This window comes from Thalassophryne amazonica, chromosome 4 (genome assembly GCF_902500255.1).
Source record: "Thalassophryne amazonica chromosome 4, fThaAma1.1, whole genome shotgun sequence".
NCBI classification, from domain to species: domain Eukaryota; kingdom Metazoa; phylum Chordata; class Actinopteri; order Batrachoidiformes; family Batrachoididae; genus Thalassophryne; species Thalassophryne amazonica.
Genome location: NC_047106.1, coordinates 25,802,318 through 25,829,319, shown reverse-complemented (window position 1 = coordinate 25,829,319; position 27,002 = coordinate 25,802,318). Strand labels below are relative to the sequence as shown.

The 27,002-nt window shown below is 42.9% G+C and overlaps 1 protein-coding gene across 3 annotated transcripts in view; it reads right to left on the bottom strand.

Annotated features, from left to right (window-relative positions):
* The window catches only part of kmt2a (lysine (K)-specific methyltransferase 2A), a 152,918-nt gene that overhangs the window by 57,237 nt on the left and 68,679 nt on the right, over window positions 1–27,002 (bottom strand). For 2 of the 3 annotated variants that reach the window (XM_034169284.1, XM_034169286.1), the window contains exons 2-12: window positions 22,954–23,026; window positions 19,321–22,649; window positions 11,917–12,094; window positions 9,486–9,714; window positions 8,615–9,309; window positions 7,427–7,503; window positions 6,923–7,177; window positions 6,095–6,241; window positions 3,982–4,080; window positions 3,583–3,703; window positions 3,305–3,418 (exon numbers count right to left, since the gene is read on the bottom strand). In XM_034169284.1, coding sequence (XP_034025175.1) covers window positions 3,305–3,418; window positions 3,583–3,703; window positions 3,982–4,080; window positions 6,095–6,241; window positions 6,923–7,177; window positions 7,427–7,503; window positions 8,615–9,309; window positions 9,486–9,714; window positions 11,917–12,094; window positions 19,321–22,649; window positions 22,954–23,026 — 5,317 coding nt within the window. The remainder of the gene's footprint in view (window positions 1–3,304; window positions 3,419–3,582; window positions 3,704–3,981; window positions 4,081–6,094; window positions 6,242–6,922; window positions 7,178–7,426; window positions 7,504–8,614; window positions 9,310–9,485; window positions 9,715–11,916; window positions 12,095–19,320; window positions 22,650–22,953; window positions 23,027–27,002) is intronic. The other variant, XM_034169285.1, reaches the window with a different exon arrangement.

The following is a 27,002-nucleotide window of genomic DNA, read 5'->3' as shown; positions in this document are numbered from 1 at the left end:
TCAGTTGTTCAACAGTCCGGGATCTCCGTTGTTGTATTTTGCACTCCATAATGCGCCACACATTTTCAATGGGCAACAAATCTGGACTGCAGGCAGGCCAGTCTAGTACCCGCACTCTTTTACTATGAAGCCACACTGTTATAACACGTGCAGAATGTGGCTTGGCATTGTCTTGCTGAAATAAGCAGGGACGTCCCCGAAAAAGACGTTGCGTGGATGACAGCAAAAACCCTGGATGTACCTTTCAGTATTGATGGTGCCATCACAGATGTGAAACACCTCCCCATACCATCACAGATGCTGGCTTTAGAACTTTGTGCTGGTAACAATCTGGATGGTCTTTTTCATCTTTTGTCCAGAGGACACAACGTCCATGATTTCCAAAAACAATTTGAAATGTGGACTCATCAGACCACAGCACACTTTTCCACTTTGTGTCTGTCCATTTCAAATGAGCTTGGGCCCAGAGAAGGCGGCGGCATTTCTGGATGTTGTTGATGTATGGTAGGGGTGGCCAAGTTCGGTTCTCGAGATCTACCTTCCTGACACTCTTAGTTGTCTCCCTGCAACAACACACCTGAATCCAATGAAAGGCTCATTAGAAGCCAGCTAACGAATCTTTCATTGAATTCAGGTGTGTATCCAACAATGATGTTGGTTTTTAATGCAGTGCTGCCTGAGGGCTAGAAGTTCACGGGCATTCAATGTTGATTTTTGGCCTTGCAGCTTATGTGTAGAAAGTTCTCCAGATTCTCTGAATCTTCTGGTTATATTATGGACTGATGGAATCTCTAAATTCCTTGTAATTGAATGTTGAGAAACACTGTTCTTAAACTGATGGACTATTTTTTCACTCAGTTTCACTCAGTGATGATCCTCACCCCATCTTTGCTTATGAACAGCTGAGCCTTTTGGGGATGCTATTTTATACCCAATCATGACACTCACCTGTTTCCATTTAACCTGTTCACCTGTGGAATGTTCCAAACAGGTGTTCTTTGAGCATTCATCAACTTTCCCAGTCTTTTGTCACCCCTGTCCCAACTTTTTTGAAACGTGTTGCAGGCATCCTTTTCAAAATGAGCAAATATTTGCACAAAAACAAAGTCTATCAGTTTGAACATTAAATATCTTGTCTTTGTGGTGCATTCAAATGAATATAGGTTGAAGAGGATTTGCAAATCAGTGTATTCTGTTTTATTTACATTTTACACAACGTCCCAACTTCATTGGAATTGAGGTTATAGTTGAACGATGCACACAGACACTATTTGCAGCAAGATCATGTTGTAGGTCTTTGGAGCAGGTCTGTGGATTGACTGTGACTGTTCTCACCATCCTTCGCTTCAGCTTATCTGAAATTTTTCTTGGCCTGCCACTTCAGGCCTTAAGTAGTACTGTGCCTGTGGTCTTCCATTTCGTCACTATGCTTCTCACAGTGGAAACTAACAGCTGAAATCTCTGAGATAGCTTTTTGTATCCTTCTCCTAAACCATTCTTGTTGAACAATCTTTGTCTTCAGGTCATTTGAGAGTTGTTTAGAGGTTCCCATGTTGCCACTCATTAAAAGAGATTGGCCACCTTAAATACCCTTTCTCATGATTGGATTCACCTGTGTAAGGAGGTCAATGGTCAATGAGCTTACCAAACCAATTTTGTGTTCCAATAATTAGTGCTAAATATATTCAAATCAATAAAATGGCAAGGGTGCCCAGATCTATGCACCTGCCTAATTTTGTTTAAATAATTATTGCACACTTTCTGTAAATACTAGAAACTTCATTTCACTTCTCAAATCTCAATGTGTTTGTTTGCTCTATGATATATTTAAATGAAATTTCTGATCCAGACAACCAATGACTTATAAAAGAAAATTGTGAGTATTATCAGGGGTGCCCAAACTTTTGCATACGACTGTATTTACTGTAGGAATAAACTTATTGTTTTCCCAGGCTATGTGCCCTGAACACTGTGTTCTCAAATGTTCGATGTAGAGTGTAATGACTAGTCAGTAGTGTTTTTATTTTTACTGACTGTGTGTATGCTTAAACACGTTTGGGTATTGAGCACAGTTCAAACTGTTTTGAAGCGATTATTTGATTACACTGGTCAACATGATTTTTCTTACATGGAGATTTTCAATGGATTTTGGATAATTTGGGGGCTCTGAATCTGGTGTTAGTTTTTGCCAATCACATCATGTTTCTGAGATATGAAAAAAAAACATATTTCTTGTATAAAGCATTGAAGCAAAAGTTGCAGTCTTGCACACCTCTTCGGCGCCATAAACTTTATTACAGCTCTTGTTCACATTTTGCGAACCTGGTTTAAAAACTATGCTTTAAGCTGCTTTTGTGTGTGATTAGTGGCGTCAAACCCATGAGTGAATAGGCAACTTTTGCTTAATCCATCAATATGGAACATGCAGATTGCAAAAAACTGTGATGTGATAGAGGAACTCTGAGCTCGGATTCCTTCAGCACCCTAAAATGAACCTAAATCAGTTCTCCAAGTCCATGTAAGAAAAAAAACAAAAAAAAACTGATGACCAGTGTTATGCAAGAGGCTTCAAAGGTTCTGTGAATCTAGCTTGAGCATCTGGGTTTTGTAGGGCTGCAGCTATCGATTATTTTAGTAATTGAGCATTCTATCGCTTATTCTGGCGATTAATCCAGTAATCGGATAAAAAGTACTTTTGCGTTTTTAAACAACGTCAATAGTCCAGGGCTCTCCCGAAGCAATAGCACAATGTCGCTGCGCCACCATGCAGACTGTCAAATTTAGTGCATCCCTTTCTGTTTTCCTGGGTAATTATTTTTTCATGTCTTTACAAGTTTTGGATCTTTCCCGGTGTCAGGAGCTCAGCCCTCCCCTGACACCGGACCGTAAGCACAGGCGGTCACTGTTTTCCTCAGTCAGTCAGGCTGCACCTGAACATGACCACAGTCTGGGCTCTGGGTGGAGTGTGACAATTTACCCAAACTGACTCCAGATGACTAAATGAAGCACTTTTATTTATTTTCAGTAATGCGCTCCATTCTCAAAACAGTACATGAAGCACTCTCTCTCTCCCCCCCGCTGTCTCACAGCCCTAGGGTTTTGTGCTTACAGTTTTGTGAAAAGGGTGCGAGGGTTCACGAAATGTGATTTAGCAATTGTGAAACACTGTAAAAATAAGTTTTATCTGATATGATTAAAGCATTCTAAAATTGCCTACTCTTTCCTCATATATTTTCACACGGTCCCCAAAACAATCACTAGTGGAACTATGTGAGCTGTAGAAAGTTGTACTGCTTTGACTAACCTGTTAGCTTTTCACACTTGGCGTGAACCCAGTGGCTGCAACGGCCACACTGCATCATCTTGCTGTTGCAGTCATCCTCATCGTAGCACTTATCACACATTGGGCAAAGGTTTCCTATAGAAATATCGTGTGAAGTGATACATTTTAGACATAATAATGGATGACCGATTGTTCAGGAGGCTGATAACATGTTTTCAGGTACAGTTGCTCGCAATAAAACACAAGTCACCCTGGAAAAGTGTTTTATTCCACGTCAGTGATCGTATTCTGCTTCTCACCTTTAGCAAAGAGTTTCGCACAGTCATGACACATGGAGAAGTCATGTGACCACTGGGCATCCCAGGATTTCCCAGGTTTAGTGGTTCCACAACTCTTACAGCGCACGCACTTGGTGCAAACCTGAAAGAAAAAAGAACACACCAATAAGCTGGTGAGTGTGTGACAGAAACTTGCAGGTCGCTGTTGAAAAAGCAGAAGTAAAATGTTGATGGACTGTGTGTGTGAAAGAGTTACATGAATACAACTGAGTACGGCTGTGAGAAGAGAGAGAAACATGTGAAGAAATGAGAGACTGAAGAAAAATGTGCAAACATAATGCTAACATTTAGCAAGTATCCAAGTTTTGGTATTATACAAAACTATAAATAAAGTGTAAATGAATGGGCTTCTACCCATACCCAGACTCTCTTCTTATTGGTGGGTCGGGCAGGGTGGTTAGGACCCAGGCACTCCGGGTGATAGCTGTTACGGCACTTATCACACTCAAGCAGTTGCTGCTACACACACACACACACATACACAGAGAGAGACACAGAGAGAGAGAGAGAGAGAGAGAGAGAGAGAGAGAGAGAGAGAGAGAGAGAGAGAGACCAAAAATAAGATGACATCACTGAGATATCAAAGGCAGCACTAAAGCTGTACCTATTCAAGTTTTATTCACAAGCCTGGCACTGTCACCACCCTTGGCATGATCTCAAGAAGATGCTCAGGGATAATCATGCCAGACATCCCAAGTTTTTCTTTGGCTTGCCCCTTTTGGCTTGTTCAGGGTCACAGCAGATTCTGTACAGGTCCATATTGGGATAAGACACAATTTTTTTTTTTGCTCCGGATACCGTTCCTGACGCAACTCCAATTCTACATGGAGAAACACTCCGGGTATTCCCAAGTGGTCTCCCAGCCAAATACGAATCAGCACCTACTCTGCTTCACTTCTGAGACATGATGGGATCAGGTGCACACAAAACAAAATGACTACACCAGAGATCCAAAGCGATCTGAAAAACTGGGTCACACTTGGATCCAACATTTCAAACCTGAGATGAAAGAATTCTGGAAACCGGTTCACTCTGACATCCAAACCAACAATGCTTGTGAGGCAGACCATGTTAAGGTTAAAGTGCCGACACTGCTTAAGATGAAACAAATTATCATTGTAGCTTAATACAGCGGACTCTTGAGACAGTTACTGATATAATGGAAAAATTCTGGTGCACAAAGTAGAACAAATCTCTGCAAATTATGTCCAGATGGCGAATGGCTTCCATAGAAGAATGCAAATTCAAAGTCTTCAAATGCCTGATCCATAAACCACATCTGCACTCTCGACCTACCAACTGTTCTTCTACATGAAGACAGAAGTCATTGGTTGTCGTTTTGCCACCAACACTATGAACAACTACATGGACTTTAAGACACCAACTTCTACAAGGACAGTATGTGAATCCTCCCTGGTTTCTAGAATATAAATGTATGAAGACATGTTTTAAAAAGAAAATGACTTAACCTCTTAAACCCTAAAGCCCCCAAATTTAGGGATTTGCCCTGTTTTGGAACATTTGAACACTCATAACTAACCAATGCTGACACCAACATACACTTATTATACATCAAAATGTCAAGCAAAGTCTCCTCTACAAAAGTATCCACTTCAATCACATATCAACTAACCACAGCTGAAACGCCAAGCAAATAAAGACATAAATCGGAATTCATTTTTTGGGAAAAACCTCATTTACTCCTACCAAGTATTATTTACTTACAATTTTTTTTTACATCCACAACATCCCCTAGGACCTGTCTTTTAACTGATCCAAACTTTTGCATTTTTGACCTTGTACAAGCTGAAAAATAAATCATAATGTATGGGTATGTGATTTTGGTGAAATAGGCTGTAGGGCTTAAGGGGTTAAATCCTTGAAATTACCAATCATACTTTGTAGCAAAGAAAAATGTGTTATGTTACTTTTGGAAGATTTATGGCTTTAGATTCCTTTTAGAGCTCGTATCATCAAACATCAGAACACAATGATGCTGTAGCAGTCCTTTGGTCTACAGATGGATGCCAATTAATGTGGACAAAAATTAACAATGAAAAAAAAACTTAAATGCCTGCTCAATAGCAAGACTTGTTTCAGAGTGAAAAAAAAAAGGAAATCTATTCTGGTTCAACATTCTGTTGGCAACTAATCAACACATCCATTCACTTTATTAACAAGTAACAAGTACACAAAAAACTCAAACAGGCTTGATCATTGTGTTAAGCTGACCAATGGTGTTCATTTATGATGCTATTATGAAAAACATGCAAGGCTCACACTATGGAACGTTTGCAAGGATTTTAATTATTGAAGAGCTATATGGCAAGAATCCAAGAAGTTGGTTACGTGCTGTTTGCTGGCAGAAAGACTCTTTACTGGGGAGATTGTCCAGTCTTTTGAAGCTATCAGTCTAGCCAAAGCTTCTTTTGTGCTCCACTTTAAATGAACCCAACTGTAATGATTGGCTTACGTTAGTTTTCTGATGCTGGCGTCCACAGGCCTGACAAAATCGACATCGTCGACAACACCAATTTTCAAACTGCTCCTGGAGAGGGCGCTCCGACTCCCCCAGGCAAAAGAGATGGAAGGGTTCACAGCATACCTGGCAGAAGACGAACTAGAGACAGGTAGAGAATGGCAAAGGGAAACAATTAAATACAATAATAGTTATATCAAAGCTTTGAGTACAGCTGAGCATGGTACTTCCCTGTGTTTAACTGTAATTTGGCTAGTAGTTGTTTGCTTCATGTCTCAAACCTAAGCACATAAAAATGGCCGTAGAGAAATATAATGCTTGAGTACATTCAAGAGTAAAGCCTTGCAAGCAGAAATGCCACAAGGTGTAGTTTGTGACTGCTCTTGTTCTTTTGGCTGGAAAAGTACCACACCAGCCACGTAGTAGTAACATGGCTGAGACACAATGGTAATGTCATTACTGCATCACAGCAGCATTAAGACACCACCGCATTCTCATCTGGACAGAACAGCGGCGGCAGCAAGGATCACCATAAAATGTCACAATGCTAATATGAGGCATCACAAATAGGTTACAATGCCAGTACAACAATGTGATGGCCGACATCAGCAAGGTGTCAACATGGCTCACCAAGTCTTAGACAGGCCTATATTTCGGCATGTGTCATGTTAATCAATGTGTATATGGAATTGCTTCTTAAGCAAGTAACAGTGGTTGAGTTCAAACTACATATTTAAAAATGGAAAGTAAGAAACAAATGCAGCTTTGAAGAATTCATTTTAATCATCATCAGTGAATTTTTTTTTTTTTTTTTTTTTTTACCTCAACGTTTCCGCTGCTTGCACACAGAAAGCAGAGGACCCTGGGTGTTACAGGCACAGAGGTGAGCAGGCTGAAGCCACCAGCCTCCCACACCTTCTCCACATCATGGTCTCTCTTGAAATCCACTCTGATACGATGCACTCCGTCGCAGGGTGCTCTGGATTTCACCTGGCCCCTAGTCGAGGGAGTGCTCACCCAGTTTAAAGTACTACTGCTGGGAGGTTTAGTGGTCAACGGCCTCTCGTATTTTTCAGACTAGAGGAGACAAGGAAAATAGGGTTAAAAACAAGTTTATATATGTACACAAGGATGAAACTTGTGGAAATGGGAAAAAAAGATGCTGGAGAAAATTCAAGGTAGAAGCTAGCTGGAGGTACACAAGGTAGAGCAAGAAGCTAGAGGCTGTCAGTAATAATTCTGTATGCTTAAGAGACAAACCCAAACTGTTTCAATAGAATTCTTAATGTTAATTGATGGGCTCAAGCTAACAGGACTAATTCTTACCTTGTCTTTTGGTCGCTGTTTATTAGATGGCGCAACACAACGAGAGGATGGCTTCTTCAACTGTTTCAATTCAATGGCTAAACAGAAAAATAATATTAAATTACGCCTGCAACTACTGATTACAATTATTTATACCACCTGAACAGGTCCTTGTCAGTTGATTAATGGATTTGTAAAAAAAAAAAAAAAAAAGGCAATTTCAAAACTGAAAATTCTGTTTGTGATTCAGCAGTTTAAGTGAATGTGTGACTATTCATACTGCCATGAACACTGCCATCCAGTAGATGTGTTCTATTTTTTCTTTTTTTTTTTAACAAATGAAACAAATGACATATTTACACATACAGATTTATTTGTAAAACCCACCACACGCTTCAGTATCTTGCGGCTTATACCGACCAGCCAACCAGTGATGCCTGGAAACTAATCTTCGTAATGCATTGCGGCATGTGTGTCTAAATGCTAACACCTTCAAAATTGGTGTATTACTTTAAAACTAAAACATACAGCTGATATTTTCACTTCAAAATAAATTATCTTTATCTTCCCTCCCTCTTCCTTTCTCTGGTCACCAGGTCTCTTCTGCTGAGATAACGCTGATCTGAGACAGAAGTACTGACTCATTTTTGTGTCAGGAGCTGCCAGTGTACTCATGTCAATACTAAAAGTTATCAGTTTAGCTTTTTATCTGTAACTTCCGCTAAATTTTTTAGGGGGTTATTGGTTTAGCTTTATAAAAGATAACTTTTCAGTTAGCGGATTAAAGGTTATCGAAGCTAACTTTTTGGTTAGCTGAACAAACAAAAAGCAAACACACACACACACACGCATATATATATATATATATATATATATATATATATATATATATATGCGTGTGTGTGTGTGTGTGTGTGTGTGTGTGTATAAGTGCTTGGCAGCGAACAACAGATTGAAGAAATGTGCTGTATGAACAATATCTACATTCTGATACAGTTTTGTTCCATCAGCAGGATCAATAGCAACCCAAATACATGACAGAATTATTATTCCTCAATGCATAAAATATGACTATAGAATTTTTATTACTCAAATTGCTCAAGTTCCTTGAGGAACCATTACAGCCATAATTCATACACAATTCAAGGTCAACAGAAGCGATGCATTTATAGTGAACAAGAATTAAGGGAAGTTGCACACACGTCTTACCTGTTTCAGACACTGGAGTAGCTGAGCTCTGTAGTTGCGATGAGTGCTGCTGGGGCTTCTTCTTGGGCTCATTTGGTGAAATCTTGGGAGGTGCATCTTTTTTTGAAAGTGTCTGATTACTGGGAGGTCGCGGCTGCTGTTTGGATGGAGGATTAGACTGCGTAGACTGAGAGGGGGAATTCTGAGCTGAGGAGGAGGAGAAGGAGGAAGAGGAGGAAGAGGAAGATGATGATAAAGAAGAGGAAGATGAGGTGGAAGAGGAAGAGGAAGTAGCTCCAGTTGGCTGAGTTTTGTGCCCCTTCCTACTGGTGACACTGCTTGAGGTCGAGAGCTGTTTGGGTTCTGGTGTCAGGCCTGGAGACGGGGCCTGGGCTGTCACTGTGCTGGGGGTCTGTGGGGGTTCAGCTGGTGCAGGGGAAGATGTGAGTGATGGAGAAGACTGTTTTGAAGCTGGCAGCTGTCTTGCCTTGTCCTCTCCTGGTTTTAGAGGAGGGGTTTCACTCTTTTTATGGGAAGGGTCTTCCTTTAGTGGTGAAAGTGTAGGTTTGAGGCCAGAATCAGAGTTTGGTACTTTTACAGGATTGAGACCCTCCTTCTTCTCAGACAGCTTCTTTTTCTTGTCTTTCTTCCCTTTGCCTTGCTTCTGAAGAAACATCTTTGAAGGCATCCACTGCAAATTCTGACACTTCCTCATCCTAAAGACAAAAATCCATACAGATTATCCAACTGATGTCAAATTTTCTTAAATATTCCATTTAAACAGACATTTGATTTATTGGGAATGTCCAAACCTAAATAGTTATGAAAGACACTGGAACGTTAGGAATTTGGTGTTACGTATTGTGACAAAATCTCATTGACTAGAACTCACTTGCAGCACTGCTTTTTAATGTTTCGCCCTCCAAACTTAGGCTTGTCAAGGCAATTAGTGCAAACACCACAGTCTTCTGGAACCTGGCAGCCTGAACACTGACCACAACGTCGTGATCGACGCCCCTTCTTGGGAGGAGCTTCCTGAATGGCCTTTTGTCGAGTCTCCCGTGGCTTTATGGGTGGAGACTGAGGCTCTGCCTCTTCGGAGCCTGCTACTGATGATTTGTCTGTCAGAAAACAAACATTTACCCACCGATCAGTTTCTGTACAACTATTGATTTAAGTATTTAGGTTCAAACACAGTGGAAGACAGTTGCAGAAAGTTGCACAACACATTTCTTGTATGAATCATTGTGATAACAGGTCAAGTATGAGAGCATGCACTGGTGCCTTGCATCACCACATACAGTTGTGGACGGACGTTTGCATACACTCATTCTGGGAATTAATGTCATGGAAATTTTGGGCTTTTAATGATGTTCATGAACTCTTTTTTTGCCAGGGTGGAGTGATACAGTACAGCATGCATCATGAATGACTTTAAAATCAAGAACTGGGTGCACGTTTGAATTTATTTTGGATCTTTTCTAATCCATACAGGTTCAAATACAACCCCAATTCCAGTGAAGTTGGGACGTTGTTTAAAATGTCAATAAAAACAAAATACAATGATTTGCAAATCCTCTTCAACCTATATTCAATTGAATACACCACAAAGACAAGATATTTAATGTTCAAACTGATACACTTTGTTGTTTTTCTGCAAATATTTGCTCAATTTGAAATGGATGCCTGCAACACATTTCAAAAAAGCCGGGACAGTGGTATGTTTACCATTGTGTTACATCACCTTTCCTTCTAACAACGCTCAATAAGTGTTTAGGAACTGAGGACACTAATTGTTGAAGCTTTGAAGGTGGAATTCTTTCCCATTCTTGCTTGATGTACGACTTCAGTTGTTCAACAGTCCGGGGTCTCCGTTGTCATATTTTGCGCTTCATAATGCGCCACACATTTTCAATGGGCGACAGGTCTGGACTGCAGGCAGGCCAGTCTAGTACTCACACTCTTTTACTACGAAGCCACGCTGTTGTAACACGTGCAGAATGTCACTTGGCATTGTCTTGCTGAAATAAGCAGGAACGTCCCTGAAAAAGACGTTGCTTGGATGGCAGCATGTGTTGCTCCAAAACATGGATGCACCCTTCAGCATTGATGGTGCCATCACAGATGTGCAAGTTGCCCAAGCCATGGGCACTAACACACCCCCATACCATCACAGATACTGGTTTTTGAACTTTGCACTGGTAACAATCTGGATGGTCTTTTTCCTCTTTTGTCCTGAGGACTCAACATCCATGATTTCCAAAAACAATTGGAAATGTGGACTCATCAGACCATAGCACACTTTTCCACTTTGCATTTGTCCATTTCGAATTAGCTTGGGCCCAGAGAAGGTGGCGGAGTTTCTGGATGGTTGATGTATGACTTTCGCTTTGCATGGTAGAGTTTTAACTTGAACTTGTAGATGGAGCAACGACCTGTGTTAACTGACATTGGTTTTCTGAAGTTTTCCTGAGCCCATGCGGTAAGATCCTTTACACAATGATATCGGTTTTTAATGCAATGCCACCTGAGGGATCGAAGGTCACGGGCATTCAATGTTGGTTTTCGGCCTTGCCGCTTACGTGTAAAAAGTTCTCCAGTTTCTCTGAATCTTCTAATTATATGATGGACTGAAGGTGATGGAATCCTTAAGTTCCTTGCAACTGAACGTTGAGAAACATTGTTCTTAAACTATTTTTCACGTAGTTGTTCACAAAGTGGTGATCCTTGCCCCATCTTTGCTTGTAAAAAGCTGAGCCTTTTGGGGATGCTCCTTTTATACCCAGTCATGACACTCACCTGTTTCCAATTAACCTGTTCACCTGTGGAATGTTCTAAACAGGTGTTCTTTCAACATTCATCAACTTTCCCAGTCTTTTGTTGTCACTGTCCTACCTTTTCTGAAATGTGTTGCAGGTATCCATTTCAAAATGAGCAAATGTTTGCACAAAAACAAAAAAAGTCTATCAGTTTGAACATTAAATATCTTGTCTTTGTGGTGTATTCAATTGAATATGGGTTGAAGAGGATTTCCAAATCATTGTATTCTGTTTTTATTTACATTTCACACAACGTCCCAACTTCATCGGAACTGGGGTTGTATTTACATACATTCATTTAAATCTTTTAGTAAGTGGTACTGAAATGCCTTTTCATTTATTAGTAGGTCCGAAGTCAGGATGCCAGTGATCTGCTGACACTCTGGTCAAATGTGACAAAATCCATTATAATGGTCAAGCTTTTTAATTTTCATTTTATTCATCTCTGCACCTCAGTCAAATCAATAAAGCAACCAAACGAGAACCAAGTTAAGTGTGCCTTACCATCATTGCAAATGGAAGATAGGATTTTCTCTCTCTCCTCCCAAGGCAAGGCACTAAGTGTTGGCATGTCATCAGGAAACACAGCTCGATTACGTCCGAGAGCCACAGCTGCACGACGACAAACATGCTTTATGCGTGGACCACGGACTGACGTCTCTGACGAGTCACTCTCTTGACCCTGCTCACAAGCAAACATGGCAACAAATAGTGACATTCTAAGAGGATGTTAAAACACCAACACAAATACAACATCAATGTGCAATAAATGTGGAAAGGTCTAGTATGTGAGGTATATGTTTTATTTTTTAGCTTAAACTCTTTTAAAAAAAATTTTCATGGTTACATTAATACTACTTCTATGTATACCTATATAGGCATATTTTTTATGTATGTGCTGATGATTGCACTAATAGCACTGCATCCAATTTTGTTGTACAGGTACAATGACTACTGTAATTTCCAGACTATAGAGCGCACCTGAATATTAGCCGCACCCACCGATTTTAAAAAGAAAAAAGAAATTGTACATAAATAGGCGGCACTTGTCTACAAACTGCGGGTCTCCACGTTATGACATGAGATATTTACACAGAAAGATGTTAGACAGAAAGATTTTTTAACTTTTAATTAAATATGTACCGTAAATGCTTTTTCCCCTGAAGTGTTACACAAAAATTTTGACACGCAAGTCATCCAGCGTGTGTGCACACAGTGTCTCCGCTCCACAAAGAGAACTGAGTAATTTTAAATTTTTCTTGGGATTTCATCACGTGCAGCCAGGATCAGATGGAGTCTGTGGTAAATGAGACGTTAATGAGGCACTGTGACTTTTTCAACTTGTTGTGTCAAGACAGAGAACTGGTTTGGAAGGGTGGGGGAAGAAGGCTGCGCTCCGCTAACTGATCTGATGGCACAACTGTGGCGCAAAGTGCCGGAGAGGGACTTTTGTTCACTAAAATGAACAGGTAAGACCTTATATTTACACTGTGTGTGAATTTACATCGGTGAGGAGCGCAGCTTTCAGGAAATCAACTGACAGCATCAACTGACGTAGCCACATCATTGTAAAAGCCGCAGTGTTCAAAGCATGTGAAAAAAGTAGCGGCTTATAGTCTGGAAATTCCGATATATATATATATATATATATATATATATATATATATATATATATATGTGTGTGTGTGTGTGTGTGTGTGTGTCTGTGTGTATAGAAAGCGAGAGAGAGAGAGAGAGAGAGAGAGAGAGAGAGAGAGAGAGAGAGAGAGAGAGAGAGAGAGATCAAAGGCCTGCTGCTCTGGCTACTCAGCTGAAGAGATAACACCAGAGAAGCAGAGGCCAACAAAATAAATGGCCTGTTCTCCAACGCCCAATGACTCCCAGCTGAAAGGGGCAAACAGAGTAATACAAGAACAGACCCGCCTCAGCAAACTGGAATAACAGTTGGGAGAAAGGGGTATCACACAACACCAATGCCAAGTGGCTGGTGGACCCAAGAGCACCCCCCAGCCACCTCCCAGAACAAGAACCAGTCAACATCACAAAATCATTAGTCTCTGGGATGAATAGCTGGACAGCACCAGGGCCTGATATGATGCGCCTCCATGGTATGTACCACTGACAGAGGAAGTGGCTGACATCTACCAGTGGCTAGAAAAGTGTTGTGAAAGTGTAGGTACACGGACCCACAACAGGGGGCGCAATGAACGGACAATGGAGAAAGGTGAATAACAAGTTTTACTGTTGTGAAATTAGCACAACTGATACAATAATTCACAATTTGGAGGTGTAAGCCGAAATCTGCTGGTGTCTTGTGGGCAGGCCCGAAGGTAGGAGACGTCCGTCCTAGTCGAACCGGAACCACCCAGATTTCCTCTGCCACCGAAACCCAGAAGTACTGGAACCGCCAAGTCCCGAATTCCCAGGTGGCCACTGCCTTCGCTCGTCGGATCCGGTACTGCTGGCGGGAAAGAACACAAACACACAGGTTGGGATGCGACCGCACCCAGTAGATGAGAGGGGCAAGCCGCCTCCACCTCTTGTCACAATAAGCAGGAAGGTGAGTACTTATCCGATCACTCGGCTTTCGGTAGTCAGCTGTCCTGAAAGGTTTAACAAGTATTATAGGATTATACTTAAATAAGCTGCAGAGAAGATTACCTTAGGCTCAAGGCGATATCTCGGCACTGAGGTGGAGACGCTGTCCTGCTGATATACCTCCGTCCTGAGTGCAGTCAGCTGTGTCCAGTAATGGGTGACAGCTGTCACCCTGACAGCCTTCGTCGGCGGCAGCGCCCTCTGGTGCCTGGAGCCCGCACTCCAGGCAGGGCGCCCTCTGGTGGTGGTGGGCCAGCAGTACCTCCTCTTCAGCGGCCCACACAACAAAAAGGTCAGCTTAAAGGACAGCACAGAGGCTCTGATCATGGCAGCACAAGAACAGACCCGAAGCACCAGATCCATAGAGGCAGGAGTCTACCACAACCGACAGGACCCAAGTTGCAGGCCGTGCAAATATGACCCAGAGACAGTCCAGCACATAGTAGCAGGATGCAAGATGCAAGCAGGGACATCATACACTGAGAGGCACAACCAGGCTCTAAACTGTAAATCCCAAATTGGAAGAGTGGCTCCAGCTAACTCACCTAAACTGTCATCGTATAAACTGGATATTCACACTCACCGGACAAAAGCAAAAGTCCCAATGCTTGTGTGGTTTTCCATGTAATAAACACTGTATATACCAGATTTTACATAACAGATTTTGCTCACATCGGACAAAACGTCCCACCCCATCGTAATGTATTCCCATTAAAAACCCTGACATGTACCGGACAGAGCAGTCTGGACGTGCCCAGTAACAGAGGTATTCTGAAGTTCAGCGGTACCGTATTTCCATAATTAAAAGGCCGGCTGTTTCTTTTTTCAAACTGTGCTTAGACACAGGACCTAAACAAGGCAAGGCCAGTAATTGTTAACAAAATGCTGGTTGTTGCCTGCACTATAATGTGGTGTTAAGTTTAACACACATCCCCGAGTGTGGTGAAACCGCTTTAGATGACAGCCCTCTGCTTGGCTGCGAACCCTCCTTGTGACGTGCACCTACTAAATGCCTGAAACTGCAAAAGGCTGTGATTTATCACGTTTATATTTTCACTCCTGCCTCCCCCGTCATATTTTAATTTGCAGTGCGCCCAAGTAATAATTGTGGCTTAATTGCTGTATCTTGCCTGAGGTAATTGGAGTGTAAACGTAATTGAACTTTTCAGGATCAATAAAGTTGTCTGAAGTCTGAAGTCTACCGATTACATTTTGATCATGGATCAAATACGTTTGGCAGAAAAGTCCGCAAATATGACCAACTTTACAACATGGAGTCGGAAACGTCATTGCATGGCCATGGAGCTACGGAGGTGGAGAAGCATAAATCAGGCTTTAGGATTTTAAGGTACCAGTTCACAGCTGACTTAGAAAAAAAAGAGTGACTCAAATAAATGTAATCCTTTTTAATGCACATAATGTCCCACACTTAGCAGACAAAGTTATGACCCAGTCATTAAATGAGGCAGGTCCCGATTCAAGGTCAGGCTTTTAATCAAGGAAATACGTAAGCCTAATTGGTGTTGGGGATACCCCGTAGATCGTTCGGCTCCTCCTTGCTGTAGCTAATCCGTTACATACATATAACAGATTTTGTCTGTTTTATACATATAACAGATTTAGACTACAATGGACAAAATTCGCTAGTCCAAATGAATCCATTATATGCAAGTTTTACTGTATATACTGTATATATAGCTGAAACATTCAGATGTTCCTCAGCTTTGAGAACACGTAATTTACTGTGACTCTTAATGACTGAATGATAATGATATTGTGATGGTTGAAACAAGGTAATGGTCGCAATGGATTTTGTATCTTCTTACAATTGCTTATTGGGTTAAGCTGGGCAGAAACTGTACGATATTTTCAATCATTGTACTCGGCTCTAGCTCAAACTGCACGACAAAACCGCAGGGTGCAAAAGTTCAGAGCGCACGATTTATGTTCTTACACTGTATGGCCCGATGCTCTGATGCGATCTGACTACTCACAGTGGGCCTCATGTATCAATGTTGCGCACTTGTGGCATAAATTTACGGCGTAAACTTGAAAAACACCAAAGTCGCCGTGACATGTATCAAGCAGTGCGCACCTGCCCATTTTCCGGCGTACGCCTGACGTGATCTTGATAAATGCGGCGGGTGGAAATGATCGTAGTTATAATAAACACGCCCATAAATATTCAGACTCCGCTTCAGACACACCCTCATTTTAAGGCCGGGAAGACGGCAATGAAAAAGAACTCCACCAATCACGACGCGTGCCAATAGAGCGTCAAAAGCGGTCGTCGTATCAATTGTTTTGTAGTATATATCAATAAAGTGTTACAGTGGTCCCTCATTAATCGCTGGAGTTACGTTCTAAAAAATAGCCCGTAATACACGAAACCGCGACATAGTCAGCGTTATTTTTTACAATTATTATAGACGTTTCAAAGCTGTAAAACCCCTCACTACACAGTTTATACACTTTCTCAATCAGGCATGAACATTTTCTCACTTTTCTCTCATGTGTAAACACTCTCAAAGTTCAAACCTTAGTAGAAAAATAATACCAAACTCTTTCAGGCCCAAACATTTGTTTGAGAAATAACAATAGAACGTTTTCCTATAAATAATTATGATGGCATTTAGAACTAACGAATTAATTTTAACGATCAATGAACGAGGTCGGACACATAAGAAATTATTAATAGTGACTGACCAGTATTTCACAGATCGGGCCTCTGCGTCCTGGCGCTGCACCTTTTCCCACTCACATCTCGCTGCAGCAGGTGTGTGTTTCCGTGTGACAAACACAGTTATGAGTACTTGTTGGCGCTCTTTTCTCTTCTGGGCAACAAGATTCTTATAAACAGATACGCAGAACACAGAACACTGTAAAAAAAAAAAAAGGCATGCAAAATTGGACTAAATACTCCGCGAGACTCCAAGGCCACGACAGGTGAACGGCGTTATAGCGAGGGACCACTGTATTCTCTTTTCACATGTCAATAATTCTTGACATGTGGATATTTGCTCGCTCAATTAATAAGACACGCCTAATGTGTCAGATTTCTTTATTTTTTAAATGTATTTCTGTATTTATTTTATTGTAACTGTTGTGTGGGCCGCTGAAGAGGAGGTACTGCTGGCCCACCACCACCAGAGGGCGCCCTGCCTGGAGTGCGGGCTCCAGGCACCAGAGGGCGCCGCCGCCTCACGTGAGCAGCTACGGTGACAGCTGTCACCCATCACCTGAGACAGCTGACGGCAATCATCTGTGGGGTATATCAGCAGGACGGCACCTCCACCTCATTGCCGAGATATCGTTTCTACCGGAGAGGTAACGTATCAAAGCTGACGGAGTGTATCCTTTTGGATTAGTGTATAGCTTGTGGATTACTGTTCCAACGAGAGGTGGAGGTAACTTCCCTGCTGTTCGGAGTCTTGGGTGCAAACGCGCCCCCATCTAACTGTTCTTTGTTCCTCGCCAGCAGTACCAGGTCCGACACGCGGAGGCAGTGGCCACCTGGGAGTTCGGGACTTGGCGGCTCCAGTATTTCCGGGGTCCTGTGGCGGAGGAAGCCGTGTGGTTCGGGTCTTACCTTGGAGAGGCGTCTCCTATCTTCGAGCCTGCCCACACGACACTTTTGTGAATTGACTGTTGTCCATTTCGTGATTGGTTGTATTCGTTGTGCACGTTCACAACAGTAAAGCCTTGTTATTTGACTTTCTCCATTGTCCGTTCATTTGCGCCCCCTGTTGTGGGTCCGTGTACTGACACTTTCCCAACAGTAACAACCGAATGGAGACGACAAAACCTGGTTGCAGCACGGGCGAATTAAGGGGATGACGAAACTACAGTTGTTGTTATCAATTTCATTGTCTAAAACGATCACACCACATAAAGTTAAGCTCAGCGCTGCTCTGGCTCCAGGCTCTGGAGAAAAAGGCGAGCAGCGCTTTCTTTGCAGTCAGCGCTGTGGCCGCGGATCGTGCTCCATAACAATCCCGCAAAGGCGGGATTTGTATTGATTATTATGTAGTATAATCAGGAAAGTGTTATTTATGTAACACATGCATTGATTTGTATAATGGCACTGTTTATCATGTTGATCATCTTCATTTTTATGTGGATTCCAGCGCTGGTTCATTTTGGTGTATAATTTACGCCACCTCTCGACCTGGTGTATATTTTCAGCGCAGCGTACGCCAACGACCACATTGATAAATGCCAAGTAGCGCAGCCGTTTTGGCGTACACCCCATATACGCTCAAATATCGCCGTATGCAACGTTGATACGAGGCCCATTGTACGTTCAAAAACCGGAAGCAAAACGTAATTTTTACAAAAACTCTCGATGGGAGACAAAGGTTTAACCAAAAAAACAACAACCTCACAAGACTTTACATGAGTTGAAGAATAAGGGGGAAAAGAAACTGAAGCTGCTCTCCCAAAGAGATGATCATTGTTTATGCTCTCTCCGGTGTTTGCACATGCGCAGTGTGAGAGGTTGGGGTAAATCAGCTCGTAGATGCTTGTAGCACTGCTTCAACAGTGCAATATCCTCACGAGAGCCGACCAGAATATCAAACAGGTTTGATTTTCATCCGACCATACGACTGCCGATCAGGAGGTGGTCGTGAGAGGTTAAACGCTGCTCGTTACTCCATGTATACTACACGATGCAGGACGCACGATTAAGCTGAAACTGTGCGATCCAAAAAATTCTTGCACGAGTGAAAATTCGGCAGAAAAAGGGCCAAAACTCACACAGTGTAAGCCTAGCTTTACATAGAAAGAGACTTTGCTTGGAATACAATTATTTTATGAATTAAATGTGAATTCAGTCTGTGAAATGTCAGAAAATGGTTTTTAAAAAATAATTTTATAGAAGAATACAAAGCAATGCCTTCAAAAGCCATGTTTTTACAAATAGCTGCAGAATTGTAGCAGATTTTATTTTAATCTTTTGGCAACTTCTGTCCTCTTCCTATAACAATTCAATTTTGAGATTAACAAAGTGTAAGAACCAAAGAATATGTTACTTTCAAAGGAAAATATTTTCAAAGCATAGCCAGCGTGGCGTTCTGCATAATGTATGAAACTGACAGAATTCCCCTTAAATAACACCCCCTGTGGGACTTTCCTGTGATCAAGTTTCAGTTTGAGTATGAACACAGATTTGTATTTATAGAAAATATTCATTGAATAATACGAAACTCATTTGCTTGTGGCTATATGATGAGAAGAAGAGAAACAGAAAAAGCTTTCTGTAGAGGAGACAGAATGACAATGAATGCCAGAGAATGAATGAAAGCTAACCTGGACCTTCGGTTGGTCTGGAGCCTTCATTGACTTGCTCTTCTCTATCTTGAAAAGCTGAGCTTTGGCTTTCCTCAGTAGTCCAACGACCCGCTTGTCAGTCACAGTCTGTTTCTCTGCATGTGTCAACACTGATTCAAGAGAAGAGACAGCGAGCTGGCTGCCTTGGTGCCCTGGAAGGTTTGCTGTTTGCTGGGTAGGAACACTTTGTTTGTCTTTCTCCTTCTCTCCATTCTCCATCTCTGATCCCTTCTCAGATGATCGGCCTTTCTTCGATAAGCGGCCTTTAACAACAGACAGGGGAACACTGGAATGGAGCCCATGCACATCTGCAGAAGCAGTGTCAGAAACCAAGTCAACAGATGTAGATTTCTTTCTCCCTGGAGCCTTTTTTGAAGCAAGAGATAAAACAGCATCTTCTGTGTCCCTCCCTTCACCAGTAAAAAGGCTGGAAGCTGTTTTGGGGGAGCTGTCTGGGGTAGAAACCTTACTTCTTTTCTCCAAATCTTTCCTCCCTTCTCGCTTATTCTCTTTTTCTTTCTCTCTGTGTTTATCAGAATCCCTTTCTTTGTCCTTTGGAACAGATTCTTGAGGAGCTGACATGCTTTTTTCTTTACCTCCTTTCCCTGCACTTCGTCCTGTTTCCTGGGTACTGCTTGGGAAGAGAGGAAAAAGTGGGGAAGAAGAGGATGGTGTCGTTGACAATGAGGCTGTGTTTCCACCTGCTCCTCTCCTGCTGTCCTGTGTCCCTTGTGAAGTCAGACCCAGAGAGAAAGTGCTGAATGGAGCAGACGTTAAGGCACTAGTGGCTAGTAGACTCGCTGAAACCACTGGCAAAGAGCTGGGGTTCGTACTGGACACAGAGCCTGTCAACCCAGACATGTCCGAGGAGCCTTTCCCCACAGACATCTGGCCTCCTATTTGACTGCTGCGTGTGGTCATTGAGTGGGAAGGAGATCGCGGATGGCCACGTAGCATGACTGAAACCCGTCGCTTTGTACGACGTAAGGATCTGCTGGAGCTGGTGGAGGACTGGTGTGGGGAGACAGAACCAGGGCTGCTCCCAGAAGATGACTGCAGAACAGACTCAAATATCCTAGAATGGGCCTCACTCGGGGTAAAGCGAGGCGCTCGAAGTAACGGGCTGCGTTTCTGGAGTGGTGCATCAAAGCGGGATGAAGACAGGTGTTGGTGATGTGTGTGGGGGTGCAGCGAGCCAAAGAAACGAGTACCAGTTCCCGTTCCACTGCCCGGGCCTGGAAATGCAACTGAAGCAGGTCCCCCTGCCGTTTGGGGTAGCAGTCCCACGTCTTGGGCCGTGAGAGGGAGGGGACGGAAGTTGTCGAATACGGGCTTGCGGATGAGGCCCTCCTTGGCATATTTAGCAGAGGAAAAGTACTGCTGTTCAGTGTGGGACGTCCAGCGGAAGGTGGGCTCTCTCAAAATTGACCGGCTTCGTTTGTCTGACATGCTGGGCAGAACTGAAGGTCCAGACAAGAAAGGAGTGATGGAGTGAGGCATAATCCAAGGTGACTGGTGGTGATGTTCACTGATAGCAGCTGTACTGGAGGAAGATGACTGTGGTGGCTGTGGAGGGGTGAGGAGAGGAGGAGGTGGGGGTGAAGAAGAGCTAGTAGATGAGGTTTGCTGGGAATTTGCAAGTGCAGAGGACATCAACACTCCTGTTGGTGGGCTAATGATGGGCTTTTTTGGACCAGTGGTGAGTGCCTCCCTGGCTCTCTGGCTCTGACTTCCCCGACCAACCCCCTGCCCTCTCAGGCCTTGTCGGCCTCTCTCTGTTAGCACAGGTTCTGGTTCTGGCTCTGCCTCAGAGGGAGGGGAAGGAGGTTGAGAGCTGTGTAACAGGTTGGTCTCCCTCTCCCCCTGTGATGATGGAGAGTGATCCTCCGGCTCGGACAAAGCGTGTGTGGCCTCGGAAACTTGGGAATCACACGACGAGTCATCTAAACTGGGGCTGCTGGACCTGGATGACTCTGCAGAAGACAACTGGGAGGAATGCTGTGACACAGCACTTGACCCACAAGATGCCACGCTGCCACTAAATCTGCCATTGGTGTCGTTGTTGCTGGCAGCTGTTGATGTCACACTGAGGTTAGGTACAGGGGGTGGCGGGGGAGGAAGGGAGTCAATAGGAGCAGCAGTGCTACTGTTAGTGGCAGCAGCTGTGGTGGAAGCCAGGACAGTAGATGGGGAGGAGGAGGTGGTTGAGGGGGGTGGTACACTAGTGGAGTTTGATGAGGGGGTTGTGTCTAGCCGTGCCACTTTCATATGGGGTGGTGGTGCTCCAAAGCTACCTTCGTCTTCAATGAAGCGCTTAGGGGTTTTGATGATGCGAAGCGAAACTGTGCTAACGACAGGCATGATGAACTGTCTGATGTTTTTCAGTTGAGTAGTTTTGACCCTCTTGCCTGCCTCGGTGGACCCTGCCCCACCACTCCTGACAACTGCAGCTTCTTTTTTCAAAAGCTTCTTCTTCTGCGCTCCTTTCTTGGCACGCTGTAGCAGCTGCTTAGCAATGGTTGCATCAGTGCGTTTTGAAGGGGGGACAATTCTAACAGGTTTTATGTGTCGAGGGCTGGTTCGCAGACCCACTGCCCCAGTGCCTACTTTGGAATGAGATGGTGAAGCAGGGGGACTGGAAAAGTCTTGATGCTCTGCACCATCCACATTCCTCAGCATAGGCTGCTGTGGAGTATGTGGATCCGAGCCTCTGTCTCCCCCTCTGAGTTTAAAAACCTTGTGTTTCCCTTCCCCTGATTCAGAAGAGGTAGACAGCTGAGCCTCGGCTTTGAGCCTCTCAGCTGAAGGTGGGCGCCCACGTCTGCGCCTGGGTACACCAGGCAAAGTTTTGAGTCGTGATTTAAGCGGGCTGAGTTTTGTTGGTCTTAGCCTCTTCAACTTGGTAACTTTGGATTCACCCCGCCCACCTTTGAGAAACTTGACGACAATGCCGTGTTCCTGACCAGAGGCCAGTGACATCCTCTTTGCAGCCTTTCTGTCTTTCTCCTCCTCTGTGTCCATGCCAGGCTCAGACCCAGCTTGCACACTGGTTTCGCCTGACACATGGCTGTCTATATTCCAAGCTTTCTTGTTACAAGAGGATGGAGGACGGCCTCTTCTCTTTTCCCCAGAGCCAGGTGGCCTCCCAGGCAACCTTTTCACCTTCACAGCTGGCCTTTCATGGTCCTCAGGTTTTGACTGTGTTGACGAGGAAAGAGGGGAGGAGGAGGGGAGACCTGAAGCAGCTTTCTGCGCAGCAAGGTTCCGCGGGGGGCGGCCTCTGGGCTTCTTCTCCTGTACTGGCAGACCTGTGGCTAAGACACACAATCATGACAATATAAGACAAAATAGCACTTAAGGTGGGAGAAAGACACACAAACATGGGGAGAACATGCAAATTCCCAAAAGAAAGGAGCAGGATATATTCAACCCTTGGACCTTCTATCTAGAGGCAACAGTGCTCCTCACTCAGCCCAGTTTAGTTCAAATTAATATTTTGGCCCAAATCCAAAATTTTGTTTTTCACAGAAAAAAAGGAATTGAATGAGCTGTGTGTAGTTCAGTGGTTTTAATCTCATATTAGCCAGAAACATTTAAATGTTGAAACTGTACCTGAAGAAGTCGCTGAAGTGCTCCGTATTCTGTTCTGTTCAGTGATTGATCCAAATCCTCCAAACACTTCTTCCTACAACATAAGAAGGAAACTGATCAACCTCAGGTCATCACATAACTCTTTTATGAACACTGAAAAACAAAAGAGGGCTCATGGGAGACATGAGATCAGGAATGATCTGTTTGTTGTTGGGGTTTTTTGTATTAGTAACTTTGTGATCAGCAATTATTACTTAAAGCTGACAATTTACACTACAAGCACATCTTGCTTGTTTCATTTCAATGTCATTGTGGTGGCATACAGAGGAAAATTTACAAAAATTGTGTCACTGTCCAACTACTTATGAACCTGACTGTAATGTCAGTTGACCTAGTTTTGTGCAACACTTTAGTCATCCTCAAAGCCGGACTCAAATGATGACTTGAGGTTTTGAGGCTATTATGATGTGCTCAAGCTAACATTTGTCTGCTGGTTTACTTTGGCGTGCTCAAGTTTCACAGGATTTTTTTTTTTTTTTGGGTGGGGTGGTGGTGGTGGGGGGGGGGGGGGCTTAAATGCAAGCAGCTCAAACCACAAAAGATGGAACAGCAAACATCCAAACCCAACTGGGTGATTAACACAAAGTACTGCTTTTCTGCTTGTACACACAGGAGTGTGCGTAAACTTAAATAACTCTGGTTGTACCATATTTTTACATGGATGTACTTCCTCAAGACAGGGCTGGCCACGGGATGGCTCAGGACTGAGGTGGGTGAGGTGGGGATGCAAGGAGATCAGGGCCCAGTTTCATAAACCAGTCTCTGTGTTAGTCGCCCAACATTATCCGTCTTAATCAAAGTTTTACATTGATGCCTAAACTTGTATATTAGCCATTTTATGTTAGTCAACAATTTTCATGGGCATAGCAGCCTCGCAAGCACCGCTGCCACGAAATGCCTTCAATGTGCGAGAGTTTTGTTTACTTCCGGGTTGGTCGCTGTCATGAACTATCCAGCCTTTGTTTCCTTAACTGGTTTTATTAACATTTACGGACACATACAAACTGCAGAATGATATGCTTCGCTCTTAGCCTAGCAGTTCCTTCTTCTACACTTACATCAAGCCTTTTTGTGCACACAACACTGCTCAGCATAAAAGCAACAGCCGGTTGCTAATGTGAGAACCGTCACAAACACATCACAACAGCTGTCTGCTACAACCATGGCCAAAATCGGAGGAAGCTCTTCTTTTGAAAAATACCTATACCAACAAAACTGTTTAAGGACCTGTGGCCCACTCTTGGGCCGATTGTGCTGGAAATTATTAATCTTTCTTTAACTTCTGGATCTGTTCCTAAATGTTTCAAATCTGCAGTGATTAAACCATTACTTAAGAAACCTAATCTGGACCCTAGTGTATTGACAAACTATCGGCCGATATCAAATCTATCATTTTTCTCTAAAATTCTGGAAAAAGTGGTGTCACGGCAGCTCGTAGACTATCTTACTGAGAATAATCTCTTTGAGCCACTGCAGTCTGCTTTTAGAAAATATCATTCCACAGAGACGGCTCTCACTAAAGTGGTGAATGATCTTCTGCTTACAATGGATTCGGACACCACTACGGTTCTGTTGCTGTTAGATCTCAGTGCTGCATTTGATACAGTGGATCATCATATTCTACTTGAGAGGCTGGAAAATCATTTTGGGATTACTTGGAGTGCCCTTGCATGGCTGACATCATACTTGACCAGTCGTTCTCACTGTGTTTTGTACAGTAACACTACCTCTAACCTTAGTGACATGAAATTTGGGGTTCCACAGGGGTCTGTCTTAGGCCCCCTGCTTTTCTCCCTTTATATAGCACCCCTTGGGCACATATTGCGGCGTTTTGGGATTACCTTTCACTGCTATGCAGATGATACTCAGTTATACATCCCGATAACTGCTGGTAATATCGTTCACATAAAATCCTTAGAAGATTGCCTTGCAGCAGTGAGAAGTTGGATGTCTAGAAACTTCCTACTTTTAAACTCTGATAAGACTGAAATGATGATTCTTGGTCCAGTGAGACATCTGCATCAATTTGACCAGTTAACGCTCAGCCTCGGCTTGTGTGTCATACATCACACTGACAAAGTGAGGAACCTTGGGGTAATTTTTGATCCTTCATTGTCCTTTGGCCTCCACATTAGAAATATTACTAGGACTGCTTTCTTCCACCTGCGAAATATAGCAAAGATTCGTCCCATCCTGTCTATGGCTGATGCTGAGACCTTGATCCATGCATTTATCTCTTCTAGATTAGACTACTGCAATGTTCTATTTTCTGGTTTACCGCAGTCTAGCATTAGGGGTCTCCAATTGGTTCAAAATGCTGCAGCCAGACACGAAGCAAAAAGTTCGACCACATTACACCCATTTTGGCATCCCTTCACTGGCTTCCTGTCCCAGTGAGATCAGATTTTAAGGTTCTGCTACTAACCTATAAAATTATTCATGGACTGGCACCTCCCTACCTAGCTGACCTAATTAAACCTTACGTACCGGCCCGGGCTTTACATTATCAGGGTGCAGGACTACTATGTGTCCCTAAGGTGAATAAAAAGTCTGCAGGTCACAGAGTACTTTGTGCAACAACTAACATAAAAAAATTAGTCAACTGAGTGAGTTTGACTAACAAGATTAAACTGTTGGAGGAAAAGCCAACTTGCGTGCTTTGGGGTTTTATGTGCAGAAAACTTTCCTTGCCAGAAAACAGATCACCAATAGCTTCTATCTGTAGCTTAGTATCTCATATGAATGAACTATCTTGTGATGATTTACTGTCATAATTAGGACTCATTATATAACTACGATTTAAATATCACAGATTACTTGTTATAGCATAGTAATTAATGACCTGCTGTCTTGTAATTATGGTTTACTGTCTCATAATGTCTTTTTGTATGTTAAGTATACATTTAGGATGCTCTTGTATTTTTCAATTAGTTCAGGTCTACTTTTTTAACCATTCTGATTGGTCATAGTCCCTTACAAAATGACCAAACTTGGTCTGATAATACTCATCCAAGTAAACGGAAGTGAGGAACCATTAGCTCTTTACTAACCCACAAACACAAGGTGAATTGAAGGTGCTCGGATCATCATGAGAGGGGAGTTGCAAGTACAGAGTAGAATACAGATCAGTCATCCCTAGTCACTCATTGGTAGCGGTTTGTGGTTTGACACATGACCTATGCAGCAGTTTTTCAAAGGATGAACCATTTTACATCTTTTCACCTTGCACATCATGGATAAAAAAAGAGCAAGAGAGCATGGTGCACTCTTGCACCATACTGGAACTCTTTCAGTGGCATTCTTCTGCCGAAATGTGTGTTTGAGATTTGTCTTGAGTTAAGTGTTTGCATCTGAATGAGTGCTTAACTGTTATTAGTGTAATAAATCCTGATGATGAAAAACCTACAAACATAAAGAAATATCATCATCATTTTCCAGGCACTTCCTAAGACGTAATGAGGCATAACAACATGCCACAAAATATGTGAGAAGACACACTGGCAGATTTGAGACTATAAAGAATTGGGCTGTGATCCATTCACAGCATCAAAGAAAAAAAAAGTAAGAAAATATTTCAAGTTGCAGTTGATATTCAATTTCGGGAAATGCTAACCCTTTTTCATCTCCAGACTATAATCATGTAATGGGAACTTGATCAATTATGCACGTAACTGTAAATATATGTGCAGAACTAAGGAGTGCTCGCCAGAGGATGATTAACATCTCCGGGATCCTCTGTGGGCCACTACCTCTTGCAATCAGTGTGTGCTTAGGAGTGGAGGTGAGTATGTCATTTCACCATCGTTATTTATAGCAGTGTATGGGGATGCAGACGAGGTCTCATTGGCCCAGTTTGTGGAGCAGCTGCTATCCGAGAGTAGTCCACACACGTGGGCACATGACTAAAGATCCAAAGTGGTTATCACCAGCCAAAACTGATCATGTCACAATGTGAACAAAACGTGCTTGCAAGCTCCAGTAGCTCAAAACAGCACACAGACAGATAAAAC